The sequence below is a fragment of the Papio anubis genome, chromosome X, assembly GCF_008728515.1.
Source record: "Papio anubis isolate 15944 chromosome X, Panubis1.0, whole genome shotgun sequence".
In the NCBI taxonomy this organism is placed as follows: Eukaryota; Metazoa; Chordata; class Mammalia; order Primates; family Cercopithecidae; genus Papio; species Papio anubis.
Window position 1 is genome coordinate 95,074,323 of NC_044996.1, and position 22,846 is coordinate 95,097,168.

The 22,846-nt window shown below is 40.6% G+C and overlaps 1 protein-coding gene and 1 long non-coding RNA gene across 3 annotated transcripts in view; both read right to left on the bottom strand.

Annotated features, from left to right (window-relative positions):
- Positions 1-3,183, bottom strand: part of LOC110742206 — a 43,816-nt gene extending 40,633 nt beyond the window's left edge. Inside the window, exons 1-2 of the long non-coding RNA XR_002519638.2 lie at positions 2,195-3,183; positions 851-933 (exon numbers count right to left, since the gene is read on the bottom strand). This is a non-coding gene — a long non-coding RNA (uncharacterized LOC110742206). The remainder of the gene's footprint in view (positions 1-850; positions 934-2,194) is intronic.
- Positions 3,184-14,445: 11,262 nt separating this feature from the next.
- LOC100999088 (centromere protein V-like protein 3) lies at positions 14,446-21,243 on the bottom strand. 2 transcript variants are annotated; one of them, XM_031660870.1, is made up of 3 exons: positions 19,922-21,243; positions 19,435-19,531; positions 14,446-17,004 (listed from the first exon to the last, which is right to left on the bottom strand). In XM_031660870.1, exon 1 carries the CDS (start codon positions 21,005-21,007, stop codon positions 20,144-20,146), a length of 864 nt encoding a protein of 287 aa, XP_031516730.1. In that variant the 5' UTR covers positions 21,008-21,243; the 3' UTR covers positions 14,446-17,004; positions 19,435-19,531; positions 19,922-20,143. The 2 variants fall into 2 exon arrangements, with proteins under 2 accessions (XP_031516730.1, XP_031516729.1); XM_031660869.1 differs by lacking the exon at positions 14,446-17,004 and having other exon boundaries at positions 19,114-19,531.
- Between the last annotated feature and the right edge of the window lie 1,603 nt (positions 21,244-22,846).

Below are 22,846 nucleotides of genomic sequence, written 5' to 3' on the forward strand. Positions count from 1 at the left end.
ATATGTAACAAACCTGCACGTTATGCACATGTACCCTACAACTTAAAGTATAATAATAATAAATAAATTAAAAATAAAAAAGAAAACAATTTCTTTCCCATATCTCGAAAGGAGACATATTAGTTTTATCATATAGTTGTAATCAGCTATAGCACCTCTGCTATTTTTCAGATTTTTAAGAATTTTACAACTATTTGTTTTTCATTGTGTTTGTTTTTAGTTATATTCTATGACATGAAACATTAGTTTTCCATTCTTGATCATGATGTGGGGCTTCTTTTAAACTGTATTTAAATTTGAAGTTTATATGCTTTCAATGGAAATATTAATCAAATGATTCTTCAGGTGGTATTTGGATATGTTAAAAATCCTGAAGATGATACATGAATGACCAAGATCTGGGAAAAGCAACTTTGATTCACTGTGACAGTTACCATGTGCAATGTCTCAGTAAAAGGAGTCAAAGTTCTTCTTCCTCAGTACCTCATAACTCACCACAATAGTTGATTTGGTACCTGATACACAAAGCTACACATTGGTACTAATAGTGGTGGCACTTGTTTTTCTCATTCCAGACTGCGTTAGGGAGCTTCTTTTCCTATCAGTGTCACTACTAAGGTTAATTAATTAATTCAACAAATAGTCAGTATGCCTATTAGGTTTCAACTAATGACCTATATGCCAGATCTGTAAATACCAAGGAAATATGGTCTTTATCCTATGTACAGAAACAGGGAAGCGCAAAGAAGGGACATAGAGAAACAGGAGAGAAGCGAAATAGAGAAGATGTGGCTACAGAAGTTGGAGGAAAACCAGCAGGACTATCTCTTGTGAATACAAGAGTGCTTACCTGTACTTGACAATTCCATTGATCCCTGGGTTCACACCATCAAATATATCTATGTAAGCCTGAATGATACGTATGACTTTTACCTATAAAATAAAATATTCTAATTAGCATGCCTATATATACCCATTACTCTGCATGTGGGAAGCAATCAGTGAATTATTCAGTTCAATCTCATCAGGAGGAAAATCACACTAACAGATACACTCAGATACATTAAGAAATCAAGAATTCAAGAATGTACTGGCTCTGGAAATCATGAGAAGTATGGGGTTGAAATACATAGACCCTTCTCTTAGTGAAGAAAATTGGAGTTGAAAGATGTCCTGTAGTCACTTATTTAGAAGATATTATTACCAACTAACATATAATCAGTACAATAACAACTAAACTTTATTGGGTGTGTAGAATGTTCCATATTCTTCATAGAATAAATATTTACTGAAGACCCTCAGAGCACTAGGTTCTAGGTACTGCGGGTACACATGATGATTCAAGTTTGGTCCCAGCCTCAAAGAGCCCACAGTCTAATAGACACAGATAATTATGGTACTGATGTGTGGGAAGCAGGAAAGCTATGAGAGCAGGGGATGTTGGGAAAACAGAGGTGGGCCCCTTTAATTCATGTGGTCTCAGTAGGGGGCTTGTTTAGGAGGTAGGTGCTATTGTTACCTCCATTTGTCCGATGAGAAATTAACAGAGAGAATAGTACCTGGTTTATGGCAAGCACTCAATACACATTCCTTTGAGGAATAAGTGGATGTTAAGCAACTTGCTCAAGAAAACACAACTAGTTAGCGCTGGAGTTTTTCAACCCCAAATCTGACTGCCTCAAAGCCCTGTGCTGCTTCCAGTATGCTGATCTCTCTCTTTGCCAGTAATGTCACTCATATTGTGGAGAGCTACTCTCTCTCTGAGGATTCGACCTCCCATAGAGAGCAGTGAGAGAAGGGGCAAGTGCAGCTCCCAAGCCTTTCACATTGGATGAGGCACCGAACTTCCAGAGAAGATGCTTCTAATGTTGCTGTCATTTTCTGAGCTGTCTGGTCTTTCTACACTCATTAAATAGTTAGGAAGGTGTACTGCATGCGTCTGGGCTTCAGGAAAACTCCTTTTAGTGCTGACTCAGAGGCTCCTGTCACATTATAAGGGTACTGGGTCCTGCTGAATTTTTAGATTGTCCGAGAGGAAAGGGTGTTCCCAGGAAGATGGCTATCTCATCAGGAATGCCATGGCCTGCTCTGCAACTCTGTGGAAAGGATGCCATAATTGAAAACTGAGGTATTATCTGAGGCTGTGAAATGTAGCATGTCTAATTATAAACAAGATTGTTAACTGTTTGCTTACCTGTTCTGCCCACCTTGAAATGAAACTGTCCAGTCCAGGTCTAACTTCAAAGCCTTTTCTCTTTTCTGAAAGTAAGAGCTTCCAAAAGGGTGGAACACAGAAAACTGGTGATATTCATAATAATTTTAGTGCTACTTGGACATTAAAATTTTAATTTATTTTTCAGTAAACATGTAGTATATCACAGCCACATCAAGATCTTTTTGTGGTGATTGGGGAAGAGCGTTGATATTACACACTCCACGGAAAATCACCACAACATTTCCTTTCAAGATCTCTGATCTTTCCCTCAGATTTCCTATCCTGTTGGCAATTGCCCAGTTTTTTTCTCACTGTTTAAATCTTTCATCCATTATCAGACTTCTTGTTTCCCCAAGAATAGAAGCCATCCTTCTGTCCTCCCCTTCTGTCATCTGTTTTTACAGAAGCAGAATCTAAGCTTGCGATTTGCATTCTTTCAACCAGAAACCATTTCTGCAATAAAGGACCCTCCTCAGAATACAATCTTTGGCTGACAGCAGGATATTGTAAACAATGAATTTTTTCTCTCTCAGAAAGCATACAAACAAATTTCCCCACCCATAAAAGACAGAAATTCTAACTGCATTTCAGGAAGAAAAAAAATGCCATACCCTCATCCCATTGGGTGTCCTGAGCATTTTGCCACGGGATCTGGGGAGAGGTCTCAGGGATGAGAAGTTGGCTGATAGTGTTGAGATCATAAATTCCATGAAGCTGTGTTGGAGAGAATGTTGGTGGAAAATTAAGCTGACAACGGCCTACGCTGCTTACTCAGCAGTCTGTGGGCTTTGGCATCATATGACTGTGGGTGTCCATCCTAAATCTGTGGCATAGCAGATTTGGGCATCTTTTCTAACTTCTCTGGTCTCAGTTTTCTCATCTTGAAAAATGGAGGCTCCAGTCTTCAACTCCCAAGCGCCAGAGACACAGAAAACGGTGATTGGCATTTTCAACTGAGGTACTGGGTTCATCTCACTTTAAGTGCGGAAGATGCAGTGCCCCTGATCAACTACTGCAACCCGACCAGCGAGAGCTGAAGCAGAAATTGACGTGCCTCACTGGGGCGCAGGGGAAAGGAATCCCTTTTCCTAGCCAGGGAACTGAGACGCACAACACCTGGAAGTCGGGTAACTCCACCCCAATGCCTGCTTTTGAGCAAACAGGAACGCAGGATCATATCCCACACCTGGCTGGGAGGGTCCACACCCAGGGAGCCTCCCTCATTGCTATCACAGCAGTCTGTGATCTACCCGGCAAAGGCAGCAGCGAGGCTGGGGGAGGCGCCGCCATTGCTCAGGCTTAAGTAGGTAAACAAAGCTGCTGGGAAGCTGAGACTGGGTGGGCTCACAGCAGCTCAGGGAGAGCCTGCCTGTCTCCTGTGGGCTCCACACTCTGGGGCGGGGCACGGTAAGCAATAGCAAAGCAGCGAATACCTCTGCAGACCCAGCGGACTCTGTCTGACAGCTTTGAAAGGCAGGTGGGATCCTCCCAGCACGGAGGTTGAGATCTGAGAGGGACAGACTCCCTGCTCAAAGCGGGTCCCTGACCCCTGGTGGCTAACTGGGAGACATCCCCCACTAGGGAGCAGTCCTGACACCCCACACCTCACAGGGTGGAGTACACCTGAGGAAGCTTCCAAAGCAAAAGGGTGAACAGGTACTTGCTGTTCCAGAGAGTATTCTATCTTCTGCAGTCTCTGCTGATGCAGGCAAACAGGGTCTGGAGTGGACCCTCAAGCAATCTCCAACAGACCAGCCTACAGCTGAGGAGTCCTGACTGTTAGAAGGAAAACTATCAAACAGGAAGGACACCTGCACCCAAAACCCATCAGTACATCTACATCATCAAAGACCAAGGAGGCAGATAAAACCACAAAAGAGATTCCCGAAACAAGAACCGGCTAAATTAAAACTCGTATATCAACAAAAAGGCTATAGCCTCATATGCTCGCCGGATCAGCTAGACCGGAGAATAACTTTAATGAGATGAAGAAAAACTGATCCATCAAATTTCCTCAGAGCTAAAGGAGGAGTCATTACCGTATAAAAATAAAATCTTAAACGTGGAAAATTAATGGCTGAATAATTAATACAGAGATCATAAGCGAAATCAGAAAGAGATGAAAAACGCCAATACAGAAATCAATGGCTCATCACTAAGCAATAACCGACTTCGATCAACTGAAGAAAATTATCAGCGGTGGATAGATAAATAAACTGAAAAAAATGAACAAAGCCTGCAAGAAGTATGGGATTATGTAAAAAGACCAAATCACGTCTGAATTAGAGGTGCCACAAAGTGAGGGAAAATGGAAGCAAGTTGGAAACACTCTTCAGGATATCATCAGGAGAACTACAACCCTAGTAGGGCAGGCCAATTTCAAATCCAGGAAATACAGAGGAAGCATACAAAGATACTCCTCGAGAAGAGCAACTCAAGACACATAATTGCCAGATTCACCAAAGTTGAAATGAAGGAAAAATCTTAAGGGCAGCCAGAGAAAGGTCGGGTTACCCACAAAGGGAAGCCCATCAGACTCACAGCAGATCTCGGCAGAAACTCTCAAGCCAGAAGAGAATTAGGGCCAATATTAACATTCTTAAAAAGAAAAGAATTTTAAACCCAGAACATATCCGATAGAGCTAGGTTTCGCCAAGTGTTGAAGGAGAAATCAAAATCCTTTACAGATAAGCAAATGCTTGGGAATTTTGTCACCACACTAGAGCCTGCCTTACAAGAGACCCTGAAGGAAGTACCAAGCCTTGGGAAAGGAACAGCCTCAGTAGCCATCTCAAAAACATGCCAAATGTAAGAATATGCGCCGAGGCTAGGAGAAACTATATCAACTAATGAGCAAAATAACCAGTTAATATCATAATGGCAGAGATCAAGTTCACATAACAATCTTAACCTTAAATGTAAAATGGACTAAATGCTCAATTAGAGCCTGAACTGGCAAACTGGATAAAGTCCAAGACCCATCAGTCTGCTGTATTCCAAGGGCCCATCTCCTGCCTTGAGAGACATACATAGGCTCAAAATAAAAGGGATGGGAGGAGATTTACAAGCAAATGGAGAACAAAAAGCGGGGTTGCAATGCTAGTCTCTGATAAAACAGACTTTAAACCATCAAAAAGAAATCAAAAGACAAGAAAGAGGCCATTTACATAATGGTAAAGGGATCAATTCAACAGAAGAGCTAACTATCCTAAATATATAGCAATGCAGGGCACCCAGATTCATAAAGCAAGTCATAGAGACTTACAAAGAGACTTAGACTCCCATGTAATAATGGGAGACTTCAACCTCCACTGTCAACATTAGACAGATCTTGAGACAGAAAGTTAACAAGGATATCCAGGAATTGAACTCATCTCTGCAGCAAGCAGACCTATGAACATCTATAGAACTCTCCACCCCAAATCAACAGAATATATGCATTCTTCTCAGCACCACATGTACTTATATTCCAAAATTGACCGTAATTGGAAGTAAAAGCCTCCTCAGCAAATGTACAAGAACAGAAGTGTGAAACTGTCTCAGACCACGAAAAGTGCAATCAGAGCTGGGAACTCAGGACTAAGAAACTCAATCAAAAGGCAACAACTACATGGAAACTGAACAACTGCTCCTGAATGACTACTGGGTACATATATGAAATAGAAAGGCAAATAAAGATGTTCTTTGAAACAGAACAAAGATACAACATACCAGAATCTCTGGGACACATTTAAAAGCAGTGTGTAGAGGGAAATTTATAGCACTAAATGCCCACAGAGAAAGCCAGGAAAGATCTAAAGTGAAGCCTCTAACACTTCATAATTAAAAAATTAGAAGAAGAGCAAACACATTGAAAGCTAGCAGGAGGCTAGAAATAACTTAAGATCAGAGCAGAACTGGAAGGAGATAGAGACACAAAAAACCCTCTCAAAATCAATGAATCAGAGTTAGTTTTTAGAAAGATCAACAAAATTGACAGACCACTAAGCAAGACTAATAAAAGAAAGAAAAGAGAAGAATCAAATCACGGTATGATTAAAAATGATAAAGGGATATCACTGCAAACCCCACAGAAATACAAACTACCATCAGAAGAGAATACTATAAACACCTCTCTGTAAATAAAGCGCTGGAAAATCTAGAAGAAATGGATAATTTCCTGGACACTTACACTCTTCAAGACTAAACCAGGAAGAAGTTGAATCCCTGAATAGACCAATAGCAGGCTCTGGAGGTGAGGCAACAATTAATAGCCTACCAACTAAAAAGTCAGGACAGATGGTTTACAGCTAGATTCTGAAGAGGTACGAGGAGGAGGAGTTGGGTACCATTCCTTCTGAAACTATTCAATCAATAGAAAAAAAGAGAGGGGGAATCCTCCTTTCATTTTATGAGGCCAACATCATCCCTGATACAAAGCCTGGCAGAGATACAACAAAAAAGAAATTTTAGACCAATATCCCTGATGAACGCCGATGCAAAATCCTCAATAAAATACTGGCAAGCGGATTCAGCAACACGTAAAGCTTATCCACCACCATGATCAAGTAGGCTTCATCCCTGGGATGGTGCAAGGCTGGTTCAACGATACGCAAATCAATAACATAATCCAGCATATAAACAGAACCAAAGACAAGAACCACATGGTTATCTCAATAGATGCAAGAAAAGGCTTTTGACAAAAATTCGAAACAGCCCTTCATGCTAAAGCAGCTCAATAAATTGGTATTGATGGAGCATTACCTCAAAATAATAGAGCTATTTACCAGCAAACCCACAGCCAATATCATACTGAATGGGCAAAACTGGAAAATTCCTTTGAACACTGGCACAAGACAGGGATGCCTCTCCTGCTCCTATTCAACATGAGTGTTGGAAGTTCTGGCTAGAGGCAATGGGCAAAGAGAAATCAGGGGTATTCAGTTAGGAAAAGAAAAGTCAAATTGTCCTGCACAGAATGACATGGTGTATATTTAGAAAACCCCATTGTCTCAGCCCAAAATCTCCTTAAGCTGATAAGCAACTTCAGCAAAGTCTCAGGATACAAATTAATATTATAAAAATCACAAGAAGCATTCTTATACACCAGTAACAGACAAACAGAGAGCCAAATCATGAATGAACTTCCATTCACAATTTGCTTCAAAGAGAATCAAATACCTAGGAATCCAACTTACAAGGGATGTAAAAGGACCTCTTCCAGGAGAACTACAAACCACTGCTCACTGGAAGCCAAAGGACACAAACAAATGGAAGAACATACCATGCTCATGGATGGAGAAGAATCAATATCGTGAAAATGGCCATGCACTTAAGGTAATTTATAGATTCAATGCCATCTACATCAAGCTACCAATGAGTTTCTTCACAGAATTGGAAAAACTGGCACAAAAGTTCATATGGAACCAAGAGCCATCTCCAAGACAATCCTAAGTCAAAGAACAAAGCTGGAGGCATCCATACCTGACTTCAAACTATACTACAAGGCTACAGTAACCAAAACAGCATGGTACTGGTACCAAAACAGAGATATAGACCAATGGAACAGAACAGAGTCCTCGAAATAATGCCACACATCTACAGCCATCTGATCTTTGACAAACCTGAGAAGAGGAAACAAAGAAATGGAAAGAGATTCCCTATTTAATAAATGGTGCTGGGAAAATTGGCTAGCCATAAGTAGAAGCTGAAAATGGATCCCTTTCTTATACTCCTTATCTGAAAATTAATTCAAGATGGATTAGAGACTTAAATGTGGGCCAATATAAAACAAAATCCTAGAGGAAAACCTAGGTAGTACCATTCAGGACATAGAGGCATGGGCAAAGACTTCATGTCCTAAAACACCATAGCAGAAACCAAGAGCCAAAGGAATTGACAAATGGGATCTCATTAGAAGCCAAGAGCTTCTGCACAGCAAAAGAAACTACCATCCAGAGTGAACAGGCAACCTACAGAATGGGAGAATTTTGCAATCTACTCATCCTGACAAAGGGCTAATATCCAGAACCTACAAAGAACTCCAACAAATTTACAGAAAAAAAACAAACAAGCTTCCCATCAAAAAAGTGGGCAAAAGGATATGAATAGACCATTTCTCAAAAGACATTCCATACAGCCAACAAACATGAAAAAAATGCTCATCATCACTGGCCATCAGAAATGCAAATCAAAACCACAATGGATACATGCACCAGTTAGAATAAGCTGATCATTAAAAGTCAGGAAACAACAGGTGCAGAAGGGATGTGGAAATAGGGCCTTTTACACTGTTGGGTGGGATTGTAAACTAGTTCAACCATTATGGAAAACAGTATGTGATTCCTCAAGGATCTAGAACTAGATGTACCATACTATTTAATACATACAGTACTGAGTATATACCCAAAAAGTTATAAATTATGCTGCTCTAAAGACACATGCACCGTATGTTTATTGCCTTTACTATTCCTAATAGCAAGAACTTGGGAATCAACCCAAATGTCCATCGGTGATCAGATTGGATTAGAAATATGCTTTTGCATATACACCATGAATACTATGCAGCCATCAAAGGATGGGTTTGTGTACATGGATGCAGCTGGAATCAATAATTCTTGTAAACTATCACAAGACAGAAAACCAAACCCACATGTTCTCCTCATAGGTGGGAACTGAACAATGAGATCACTTGGTTCGGGAAGGGGAACATCACAGGACCCTATCATGGGAGGAGGGAGGGAATTGCATTAGGAGTTATACCTGATAAATATTAATGAGTTGATGGGTGCAGCATACACCAACATGGCACAAGTATACATATAACAAACCTGCACGTTATGCACGTGTACCCCTACAACTACAATATAATAATAATAAATAAATAAAATAAATAAATAAAATAAATAAATAAATAAATAAATAAAAAAGAAAAAAAGAAAAAAAAGAAAAATGGAAATGGTATTATGCATTCTGAGTTGCTTTATAAGGATTGGATGAGAGAATACATATGAAGTGTTTAGTAGTGTGGAAATCTATTATTTATTCATTTTTATTTTGGTTTAATAAAAATGATGAAGAATAAAATATTTAATTGAAGTAAATTGATTTAAGTAATTTAAGGAAAATTTTCAATAAAAAAGTAAAAAAAAAAACCTTTTAAACATTTTATTGTATTTCTTTTTGAAGTTATCTTTCCTACCCTGATCGCCCACTTTTATAGTTGCATATGTTACTTTAAGTTAATTTCAATTTTAAGTAATTCTGTTTCACTGAAAATATTAGAAAAAAATCAGCACAATGGTATCTATAATTGTAAAAATCTTAAAAGTGGTGAATGCATGACTGAGTTCTGAGAAATGTTAACCCAAGTTATGTCCTGTGGTGTGCACTGTGCTAGCTATGATGAGGGATGACACCGAAAACATGAATCAGAATTCCCTGCTCCCTCAACACCTCATATGCAATGGAAAACTTTACTTGACATCTAATACACAATAGCCTATTGTGTATTAGGCTACCTATTGTACTAATCCCATATTGGAAGATAGTTTTCTGTTGCTATGAGTAGCACAGTAAAATATCAATTAATTCAATAAATACTCGATAATGCTTATTGTATTTCAGTCTAGATTTCCTGAGGTCTAGTGGGTAAAAGCTGATGCATACACAGAACATAAAAATGGGACTGTAAGTGATGAATTAAAAGCCTTTGCCTGGCACATCAAAAAGACAACTACCAAGAAGAAGAAAAATTCAAATAGATTGAAAAGGAGTTACCACAGGAGTATGAGGAAAACCAGGAAAGTCATTTCCTTGTGAGTGTGAAAATGTTCACTTATGTTGACAGTTTCACCAGTCATTGGATTCACATATTTAATTCTGTCAAAATGATATCTATGAATTTAAACTCTGACATAAAATAATACAATTAGTAGGCTTGTATTAACTCAACAAGTTTTTTTCTTCCAATAAGTATTTATTAAAGACTCATTGTGTATCACAGTTTGTATTTGAGAAAGTTTTAGTAAATCATCTAATGGGCTCTCACCCTAAGGCCAGGTCAGTGAATACGATAATAAAGAGTTGACCAAGATTCATCAAGAGGCAAATATGTTAGGTGTGGAAGGTCTGGAGAATTATAAACCCCGGGTACAGATGAAAGGCACAAATCCGCCTTGAAATGAAGAGAAGTTTGAATGTGGTGGTGGAATACTAGCTATCCTTTACTGAGGGGTGGGTCACACAATAAACATTTCCTGAACATGACTGGGCTTTTTGGACACGGAGAAGAACCAAGCCAAGGCTACAAAGTGCTTTTAGTCTAGTGGTCAGAAAGTTATACAGAAATGTGATTGCCAAACATTTTGATGAGAATACTGACAGGGCTGAGAAGATGAGTCACTGGAAACACAGAGGAAGGCCTCTAAAAACCAGGCTGAGGGTGCGTGGGTGTGATCAAGCTGTACAAAAGTTTAACTTGGTCAGGGACACAGAGCTAAATAGCAGTGTGGTCAGTTTTCATCACTGGATCAGCCTGATTCCAATGCTCTGTGCAGTTTATTCCAAGTTCACGCCTACAACAAGGCCATCTGTTTTCATTTGGAACTTAAAGGTGCACTTCCCCAGGCTCTGCTTTCACTTTCCATCATGCTTCCTTCTCCTTTCAGACTCACCATAAAGTGAAATAGTTGCCCCCAGCCTGTTGGTTTCAGAGCAGCAATTTTGAGCTCTTTCCTAGCACTTTACAGTGATGGTCTTTTCTGCTGGGTGCTGAGATTTTTTAGGCATGAACCCTATTGGAAGCATTACATGTGTCTCATCAGGAAGGGCAGGTATATTTCAGAAAGTACCATATACGTGAAGTGTTGTCATAGTGAGTGGATAGAGGTCTGGCTTTGGAGACAGATAAACATGGATGCAAACCCCTGCTCCATTACCTACCACCCAAGTTACTGAACAGGGTAGTTACTGAAACTACCCTGTTTGCTCATCTGTAGAAAGCAGAGAAGGTAGGAATTGATAAATATCTCTCAGGGTAGGCTGGGAAGGAAAAATAAGCACTCCTTGAGATTATCTGTTTATGTTTCTGACTGTTAGAGTGTGAACTCCCAGAGGACAGGGATGCCGTCTGAGTCATCTCTGTGCCTTAAAAACTCCAGAACCACATCCAACCAGAGCAGCCTCAGCACATTTTTCTTGTGCAGAGCTGAATCAAGCCTCAGCTGCTTCTGCTCCAAAGCGATGGTGCTTATTTTGAAGATCCTTTCTTGCATCCTAGAGGTCTATGAATACTACTCATATGCCAACTTTAATGAGAATCTCCACAGAGGAAGTTATATTTTGCTCCATTGTGACTTTTGCCATGTCTGTTTCCATTTGAATTTTTGAGCTGCACTTGGATATAGCTGAACCAGAAATAATTTCTCACTCTCTCTGCCATATTAAAATTTACACACAGACCATTCAAGAGGCAGGTCTCAGGCCTTTTAAAGGTATAAGGCTTTATTGGCAGAAAGACTGGAATGTGAACAACAAAACCTTTCCTTACTATATCTGCCAATAGCAAGCCATAATATGTCTATTTTAGCCCTAATCCCATTGTGCTGTTAACAGTGGTAATGTGTTTGTCTTATTAACTGAACTGTGAGCTTCCAGAGGCCAGGAAATGTATTTATTCTTGTTTATTCCTCTTTTTATTCCCAGCACCCATGACAGTGCCAGGCACATAGAGGACATTCAATAAATGGTTTTTGAGTAAATGAATGAGAGAGCATTTGTGAATTTTATATAAGAACCATACAGAGGAGGTGGCAGGCTAAGAGTGGTTCTAAAGCAATGCTGATGTTACACAACTTGCAAGTGAGAGAGGAAGAAGCCTCTAGATCTGCTTGAATCCAGAAGCCTGCAGTCTTAGTTGCATTGGCTTTACTAGACTCTGGGACTCCCTGCAGCTTACCTTGGCCACTTTCCGTGGTACTCAGCATTCAGAAAGGAGCCCTGTTTAGGATGGACTTTATGTCCAAGGCTGATTCATAGATTAGATTATTCATGCAATAAGTAGTTATTATTCACTTAATATGATTAGCTATCCCTCTAGGTGCTGTGGATTTAGCAGTGAAGAAAACTGAGACTGTTCCTTGAGTAAATGTCCCTGCTCTATGAAAGCTGGTATTCTAGTTCAAAGAGACAGAAAATAAACAAACAAATGCGCAACAAGGCTCACTAAACAATAGTATTTGAGGATTAATTATCGTGAGATAAGTATAGCAAATTGCAGACGAATTTAATGCAAGAAAGTAAACAACATAATATGCTCTTATTTACCTTATGCATGTAATTAATAGCAAGTGATATTTTTGAATTAAATATACGATTATATAAGTAAAACAGTATGAAGATTCTTGAGTTTTGGGAACAAATATCTGATTAAATAGCTATTGCTTCAAGTCTCTTTCACCAACTCACACAGCTTCTGAGAGCAGAAAAATATTTTGATGGAGAGAATGTCTGAGTAACACATTCTTTCTCTGGCTGTAATATCATTACAGATTCAGCCTTGTCAAATTATGTTGAATTTTAAATACAAACTGAGTCCTTGTAAACTAGTCATCAGGTATTTTATGCGTACTTATTATGAGGTTAACATTAAATTGGGCACCAGAGGTACAAGAGAATGCTAAATAATTCTCTGCCTTCAATGATCATATAGCCTTGTTGGAAGACAATGCGATTTGACCTTTCACACTGGTAGAACTCAAGACCATTTGAATTACAGTGAAGGGAATGGAATCTAGATTCATAAATACCCTTGATCATTACTTACTCGTTTTGTGACTCTGGACATGATCTTGCACTTCTCTGAGCTTATTTACTCTTGTGTAAATTAGAGATAATAAAATCCACCTTTTGGGGTTGCCAGGAAGATGAGAAATGACTCCTGTACACAGTAGAAGCACAGTATTATTAGTCTTGTACATTGTGTGAGTATCAAAGATTAGCATAGAGCTATTGGTATAGATTAGGCATTATTACTCATCTGTACTTTTATGGTCAGAAAATGGGAGTGGAAAATAATTAAATGCAACCTGATCCATAGAAATATGACAAACAGAAATCCTTAGAGTAGATTAAATATTGATCTAACAATGTGATGGTCTAGCTAGCACCAGGAAACATGCAGTCTAGCAACACAGTAGATTGGTAAGCTGCTAGCCACTAGGGTCAGAAATAATCATTGTTAGGATGACAGGTGATAGTGCTCATAGCAGTAGGGGAATTCAAGATATCCTAAGATGAGAGATGACTATGTTTCATCATCCATTTTAATGTATACAACAACATTATAAGGTAGATACTGTTTTATACCCCATTTACATATAAAGAAACCTGAGAGTCAGAGGGTAATGAACTTGCCTAGAAATACTTAGCCAGTAAAGGAAGAGGTTATGATTCAAACCTAGGCACTCTGCTTCCAGTACTTAAGACATACCTGGGGCTACTTTTCTAAATATTTCACATGTACTATCTAATGTAATCCTTACAGTTACACAACTTTTACTAAAAACTACAGTTCTCATTCAGAAAGACAGAAGAATTTGCATAAAAAAGAATTTCAAGCCCAGAAATACTAATATTACAGTTGTCAGGAATAGTAACATCCAGCCTACTTCCAGCCTTTCTCTCTCTCTCTCTCCTTCCTTCCTTTCTTTTCTCCCTACTTCCTTCTCTCTCTCTCCCTCTCCCACCCTCCCTCCTTCTTCCTCTTCCTCCCCCATTCAAATCCAAGCAATAGAGTATTACCAAGGGCTCCTTTAACGTACTTTTGCCGTGAAGTCAAAGAACTGCTCCTGCAGAGAAAAGGGTTAATTAAGACCATAGAGAAGAACAGTTCACCAAGCATACTAGAGTTTCTGCCCTGGCAAAACATACCCAAAGATGATGGTGACTGGTTGGAACCAGGGATTCCTGGAAACTTAGAACTTTACATTTAGGGCAAGGGACTTGAGATTTAAAGGAAAAGTAATGTTAGGGAAACTGGGTTGTAATTTTAGTCCTGGGGGTCAGTTGGAGGGGGAGTGTAGAAGGTAGGGTCATCTTTGTGATGGACTGGTTCGGTTTTGTCTCAGGGTTGCATGAACCTGTGGGGAGAAGCCAGCAGTCTGCTGTAGGCAGCTCATACCAACTCACTAGAGCTGATGATTAAAAATAAAATTATATGAACTTACGATAAATTATATTAACAACAAAGATAAAATACTCGAAATGAATGGGCTCCTATATCTCTTATTACATTTTACTATTATCTGTGTTCTTGAAGGGATTTGTGTTTTTCATCTGTACCGTGGAAGTGTTGTGGAATAGTGTGCCCCTGCTCATCTCATCTCAGTGTGTATTCAGTGTGTGTATTCAGTGTATTCAGTGATTTCACATTGATAGCTTGAAGTAAATCTGGTGGTGGGGGAATTTACAGCACCCAGAAATCAGGCCTTCATTTGTTGTTATGTTGATTGACTAGAATTTATGAAATGATGTAGAAAATGTTAATAATGCTGATTAAACTTTAATGTGTTTTGTGTCTGTAGCTACTACATTGTGAATAGAATAGCATACAGAATTGAGGAACAATTATTTTTGTATTTAAAGACCATTGTTCAGTTTGCCAAAGAAGTCACTAGAGTCGTTGATGAATAAGTGAAGTTCTTGATTAATAAATGAAGTTCTGATATGGTTCTTTGTTGTATGAGTCTTACTTGTTAACATAAACAAGTTAAAACCCCAAATTCATGTTAGAACTACACTTGAAGAGATGCTTGCTAGGTATTTACCAGTATATATATCTGGCCAATACCTTCAACTCCTGCCGCATCCCATGTACACCAAATGACCTGGCCTCCCAGCACTGACTATTGGTTCCAGAGCAGTGAACATTGCAAGTGACATCGGAAGGGACGATTAGAGAAAATGGGACATGAGGCCTTGAAGGGAATGGCAAAAGGCAAATTGAGGAGGGGATGAAGGGGCGGAGGAGCTAGCCCATATCTATGAGTACATATGTGTGAGAATATATAGCTAAAGTTTACTTAGAATGTGTTTCTTTACAAACTTCAATGCATATTCTGTGCATATTCAAGGATATACATTTGTACATGCATGTACATAAACAGGCATTCAAGCACATAACTACAATAGAGTTATTTTTATTTATTCATTTTTAAACAAGCCAATGCATGGACATATTAATGTGTATGTGCAATGAATGTTTCAAAACTTTCAAAATCACTGGCTAATTTTTTTCCCCACTTCTTTTTACTCAAACCTTAAATACATTTTTTCAGAATTTCCTACCATTGGCAGGAAATAGCTATATTTTAAGTTATGTGCTTTCTAAATAATTCTGGATATTATAAAACCACAAAAGAAGTTCTACTTCAGTGACTGGTGCACAGTGAGTATTCCTAGCTTATGCATACACAGATATTTATTGGATAATGATGTGTCAAATGATGTACGGGGCACTTGGGATTCAGAAAGAATTGGGTAGTGTCCTTGCCTTCAAATATCTCATAGAAAACAGAAATTAAACAAATACAATTTATGATCTGATACTGGGGCCAGGATAGAAGCCTGATCCTCATGTACGTCACACTCTCTCCAGCTTCTAAGACCTCATATATATTATTCCACTCTCTGGAAAATTCTAGTTCTGCTTTTCACCTAACTCCTATTTATTTGCTGTATCTCAGATAGCGTGTCTCTTCTTTTGAAAGGCTATACCTTGCCTCCATCGTGATATATACCGTCAGGACATCTTGAATTCTCCTACCAATATGAGCACTTATCACTGTTTGTTGTAGTTTCTTGATTTGTTGTAGTTTCTTGATTTGTTGTCTTCCTCAACACACCATGAGCTCCACAAGGACTGAGATCAGGGATGCCTTACTCATTTCTATATCCAGAAGCCTACTTCAGTACCTGGCATACTAGTGTGAGGAAAGACACTATGACAGCTGGAGGGCTCAGTTCATAGGATGGGGTTTAAAAACAGTTAGAAAAAATGAATCCATGCCAATTACTTATTCAAATATCACAGTCAAAGCTGCGTGATCGGACATGACTAGACACTGGAAATTCACTGATGTAGGTTCTATTCTTAATATTCTAAATAGTAGAGGATTTTATTTAGCACAGGAAAAGAAAACTGGAAATAAAATTTGGGAGCAATGATTTTATGAGATGTCCCATTTCATAAAAAGGACACAGAAAAAAACAGTGCCTCTTTCTCTTCTTGATTCTATTCTTCCTGGTTGTAATTCCTAGAATGCTTATTGTAGAGGAAAGCATCCTAACTACTGGGCTTCTTTCCCAGAGACTCTGAGGAAGCTAGCGTCATCCCATTGCCTTTGAATTCCTCAAGTGTTAAAGTAAAATCATCCAACAATGTGCCATCACTTATAACGTCCACTGGAGGGCGATATACTACTGCCGGTACCACCTTCTATAGAATAGCCTGCGAGGACTAACTTTAGTTACCTAACACTGTAATTGTAAGTCCTCATAGTACAGAACACCTAATAAATAAAAGAAGCCTTTTCGGTAGATGTGAAGATACAGATGAGAAGATGGAAATGGCACCAACCCTGCGCCCACCTCTCATTTCCTTACCTATGACCCCAGGGTAGACCAGGTTCCCAGGGGTCCTGTAATGCTTGCTGGGGTCCTCCATGCTGACTTGTGACTAACACAGTACACAGAGCTAATGGTTTCCCCTAGAACATGGCCGGTCTCTTTAGGTTCCTGTGTATCTCATCCTGGAGAGAGGACAAGATTAGGAGATGAGTGTTATTATCATAACAATTTTAGAGATGAGGACACTAAAACTGAGAGCCAAATAAGTTTATTAACTGGCCCAAGAATAAACTTATTAACTGGCCTCTTTTTTGTGCTCCCACAGCACCCCACTTTTTCCTAGTCACACTGTGTTTGGAGGCTTTCTTATTCACTAAATGGAAGTGATAAGGGCCTAGAGACTGTGTTTTTTGTTCACTGTTCTATTTTAGCTTGGAAAACAGTGCTGGGCAGCCAGGAGGCATAAAGTGGAGGAAGGCAAGGCAGAGAATAGGGTATGAGGTGGGAGAAGATGATGTTCCACCTACAGTGATTCCCCTGTCACGGCTTGGATGAATGTGGATGGGGAAGAAACAGTGGATGTTGTCTGATAAATCCGTTAAGAGGCGAAAGATCGTGCTGCACCCTACGGACTTACTTCCTATTACTCCTTCTACCTTGTCACTGGATTGATGTAACTCTCACTTTAAGTGCCCCAAAAAATAGCACCTGAGAGGATATCCATAAAAGTGTCTAAATCCTAGGATTGAGTGCAATCATGACCCTTGGTTCTATTTATCAGTGTCCTCACCTAAGAGCAACCATCATAGCAAATTCTTGAGTGCCTGCTGGGCATCAGCCACTGTGCCAGCAGATTATACACACATCCTCATTTCATCCTCACAATGAAGATGAGGGTGGGCTTTTACAGATTTCTTTTTTTTTGAGACAGAGTCTTGCTCTATCACCCAGGCTAGAGTGCAATGGCGCGATCTCGGCTCACTGCAACCTCCACCTCCTGGGTTCAAGCAATTCTCCTGCCTCAGCCTCCTGAGTAGCTGGGATTACAGGCGCCCACCACCACACCTGGCTAATTTTTTGTATTTTGACAGATTTTGCAAAGCTGGACAGTAGTGTATAGAAGAGTTGGGTTTTCATCCCAGGCTCAAATGCCAAGCCCTTGCTCTTTCCTTGAATTAAGAGATGCCTGAAGCCACTGTCAGCATCCACAATCACTAATGGCTCACAAACACTCATTTACGATTTTGAAGTGTAAGATATACTTTTGTACAATAGAAAAAAAAGACACCTAACACATAAAGTAACACTAACTTTAAAGTCCCCTTTGGAAATACAGGGGAAAACACTGACTTCCTGTAACCTGTGGTAAAATCCCCCAAAGACTCCCTTAAACACCTCTTCCTTTCCCCTATATTCCTTGCTGGATCTAAGCTGCTCATTGCTTCTCTTTCTCTCCAGTTCTTCCTCAGTCATCCCCTTCCCCAACAGCTTGTACTTCCTCACGTTTTAGCCCCCCTCCCATTCCTTCTCACCAGCACAGCAGTCCTCTGCTCGCATTCTCACACACAGAAACCAGCCTAGCATGCTTAAACTATATGCCAAGTTAAAAAGGGGGTCTGGCACTCTTGAACATGAGTCTTTAACCAAACTGACGAATGATTTGCACATGGCTTAGAGAAGCAAAAATAATCAAAACACGCTTTAAAAGTCATTCTCAGAAAAAGAAATTATACACACACATTTCTTTAGACAGAAACACCGACATGGTAGAAGCATGGCATCTTGAGTCATTTTTTTCCATCGCTCTGGATCCGTTCTGTGCAATGGAGTGTAATACAGGTGTAACTCAGTGCAATTTGGTATTTTCTGACCACCAACATGACTGAACCACCTAAGGCATATATGCATGTTCATGTTCTCCCTTCCTCTCTCCTTCCCTACCTCAACTGAATCCCTAGGTGGAGAAGGACTGGGGCAAGCTATTCCAAAGAACAAAGGAGGAATCTTGGGGAGTAGAGCAACATGTTGGAGAAACCAGGTCACAAAAACCTTCCCTTAAGGTAGGGGTAGGAGAAGATGGAAAAGAAGAGGTATGAATTGAAAGGTGGTAACATCTCTGTGTGATGGCACAGCCATGTCATCTCTCATATACATGGAAACATGTACTTAACTGATCTCTTTTCACTTCGTTGAAAAGGTAAGTCAAGTTAAACAATTCAACATCCAATTAAACATGTACAGAGGAGAGACAGACAGCAAATAAAAGACATATGGAGAGAGTATCCAGGCCATTTTACCCAAGTCGTAGAACAATGCAGACATTTATTGGAAGTTTGCTCCTTTGAAATATCATTATTGCACTGAAAGTTGGAAAAAAGCTAAACATTCATCAGAGGAGGTTGATTACATAAATTATGAAAGATCCATATTTTTTAATTCTATGAAGCCATAAAATCATAATATTGATAGGTATCGTTGAACCCACCACTGATTGTTTGATAAAAATTTCAGATATCAAGAATTACATATAAATTAGAGCTGGTTTTGTAATATACAGCATAGAAATACATACTTTTCTATTATTAAATATTTACTGATTTCTGAATACTTACACATGTATAAGATAGGTATTTAGAAAGATTAAAGAGGGCATACAGCACACAGACGTTTCTCATTCCTGTCTCCCATCTCCTTTCCCAGAGACAGTTTCTAAAACAAAACGGAGGAAAACACTAACATCATTCGTCTAATAAGAGCAATGAGGTATGTAATACTAATGAAGCTTAAAACATATCATATAAAAAACACTAAATAACTGGACTAAGTAGTGCAAATGTGAATGCCTCTCTAAAACGCACACGTCGCACACACACGATAATGAATGGAAGACATCCTAGCACGTTTACAAACTGTTTGTGTGTTGCCGTCCTACACACCAGACACAAAGCACTGAAAACAACAAGCCTGTTCACAATAGCACCAGGAACGTATAGTACACAGGAATCATCTGCAGGTGATTTGTGACAATTGTAGGCAGAACTGTAAAAGCGAGAGATAAAATGGATGACTTGAAAAAGCAGAGACACTATTCTTGCTTACGGGATTCCAAGACTATCGTCGTACACTGACAAAGGTGTGCTCAAGATTTGGATCGTAAGCGAGTTCACTGAAAACTAGTGGAGAGGAAGGGCGAATACTGGAAGGGAATCCACGGTTTGACCAGGCCAGAAACACCTCTTTCACAGCATGTGATCTGTGCAGGTACTCGGACGCTCCCCGCAGGGCCGCCCGGGCCGGTTTCGGGCGGGCTTGCGGCCCCAATCACTGCTCCTGTTCGCGGGGACACGCAGGGGCTGACTGGGAGGACGTCTTGTGGATGGCCTTGGGCTCCTCGGCGGCCTTCTCTCCCGGGTCCCCACCGCCGACCTCCTCGATGACCACGCTGCGCACGGTGCCCTCGTCCAGGCAGTGCGGGGCGACGCCGTACACACGGGGGTCGGAGACAGCTGCGTGGAAACTCTGCACCCCGCACCTGCTGCAGAAGCTGTGCAGCGCCGGGTGCGTGTTGGACCGATAGGTGACGATGCTGTCCGCGCCCTGGAGCAGCGTGAAGCGCGAGGCCGGGACGAGGAAGTGGCGGTGCTGCTTCTTCCTGCACAGCCTGCAGCTGCAATCCACCACGCGCAGATCTGCCGGGGCCCAGACCGCAAAGCGGACCGCGCCGCAGTGGCAGCCCCCGGTGTGATGCACGAGGCCCGGGTATTCGAAGGTGTCCAGCAGGACCTTGGCGGCGCCCTCGCAGCTGAGGCCCCACAGCTTCCTGAACGTCTCCCAGCGCTCCCGCTGTGCGCCCAGGTCCAGCTCCTCAGGGGACTCGGCGGGCGCCGGAGGGTCCGGGAGTGGCGTGGAGGGCAGCGGGTTTCTGGGGCCCGCCTCCCGGACCCGCCGCCACCGGCGCTTCCGCCGCAACCTTCCCAGCCACCTCTTGGCCGCCGCGTGGCTCCCGACCCCGACTTGGACCCGGGGGCACTGCCCGCGGCTGGCGCCCATGACCGCGATGGCCGCGCAGCCAGCGGGAGGATCCCCGGGCCGCTTTCGCCTCCGCCGCTGAGCAGTGGCCCGGTTCCTCACTCTGCCCATGGCGCCCGCAGACTCCCGAGCGCGTGCCCAGCCCGCTACCCCCATTTCAGTCGCTGAGCAGCCTCCTTGTCTGCGCCAGCAGGATTGGCCACTTGTTGAATGTGATGTAAAGAGACCCTTCCCTTGACCCTATCACAACAGCCTTTGCTGGCTTGAAATTCTGACTGAGCCTATCAGTTGCCCCTTCTCCTAAATGTTAATTTCTATTGTTGATTCAAATCATCAGCCTAACCTTAACATATTGAACCACTGAAAATACTGTAGACCTTGTAGTTAGCATGCAGCAGCAGGTAGATCAGCTTAAGAAAAAAGAATTATTCACCTACTATAGAAGAAGCAGAGTCATACATAAAGCCTTGGGGGGTGAAAATGTATGGTGTGTAAATAGTTGTACGAAAGTTAAGTGTAGTAAAGATGACGACCCACAATAGTATGTTACATCAGTGGACTCAACCAGAGAAAATACAGGGGAAAAAAATTCACTTATTTAAATCCATCTTCTAAGGACAAGAGGTAAAAGAAGAAATAGTACATTTATTTTTGCATCTGTTCCAAGAGCAAATTAACAGCTCTGGCAGGCATGAATACGAAGTGGAGACTTTGTTCTTTGGAGATTGAGTTGGTTGATCGTTGGGCGTGGTCAGAGGAGAGACCCCACAAAATGAGCACAGATCTTCTTTTCTGGGGTGCAATAAGCACCTGGGAAAACAGTGAGCAGTCTTAGGAAAGCTGCTTCTTGTGAGTTAAGTAGTAACATCCACACACATGGGTTTTAAGCAGAGATGCATCCATCTACCCACAACCTAGATTCAATGATTCTTAACATTTTGTCTTATGTATCTATATGCGACAACCGTAGGCAGAACAGTAATTCGATAGGAATTACACGTATCTATATGCATGCATATGTGCATACATTTTTCAAAAACATTTAAAGTAAGATACATACACTAATGCCATATTGTCTCAATATTTCAGCGCTCACATCGTAAGAATAAAGACATAATTTTATGTATTTACTTATTTTTATAAGTTCGGTGGTACATGTGCAGGTTTGTTACATGGATATGTTGTGTAATGCTGAGGTTTGGGGTTCTAGTGTACGCATCTCCCAAATGGTGAACACGGTAGTCAACTGATACTTTTTCGACTCTCATTTCCCTCCCACCCTCCCTGCTTTTGCAGTCCCCGTGGCTATTATTTCCCTCTGTGTGTGAATGTGTATCCATTGTTTAGCTCCCACTTATGAATGAGAATTTGATTTTCTGTTTTTGAGTTATTTTATTTAGGATAATAGCCTCAAGTTTCATCTATGTTACTGCAAAATACATGATGTCATTCCTTTTTATGGCTGTGTAGTATTCCATGGTGTACATATAGCATATTTTTCTTTATTCAATCATCCGTTAATGGACACAAAGTCTATGACTTCACTATTGTGAATAATGCTGCAATAAACATACCAGTGCAGGTGTCTTTTTGATGTAACGATTTCTTTTCCTTTGAATAGATACCCAGTAGTGGGATTACTGGGTCAAATGGTAGTTCTATTTTTAACTCTTTAAAAATCTCCATACTGCTTTCCATAGGAGTTGTACTAATTCCCACCAACATGATATAAACATTTTCTTTTCTCTGCATCCTTGCCAACATCTGTTCTTTTTTGGCTTTTTAATAATAGCCATTCTGACTGCTGTGAGATAGTATCTCCCTCCTTGTGATTTTAATTTACATTTCTCTGATGATTAGCAATGCTGAGCATTTTTTCAAGTGTTTGTTGAACATTCATATGTCTTCTTTTGAGAAATGTCTGTTCATGTCCTTTGCCCACTTTTTAATGGGGTTATGTGTTTTTGTTGTTGCTGTTGTTGATTTGTTTCATTC

What these genes read in the sequence shown, in the direction of transcription:
- LOC100999088 (XM_031660870.1), bottom strand. Translation starts at nt 21,007, where the DNA reads ATGGGGGTAGCGGGCTGGGCACGCGCTCGGGAGTCTGCGGGCGCCATG.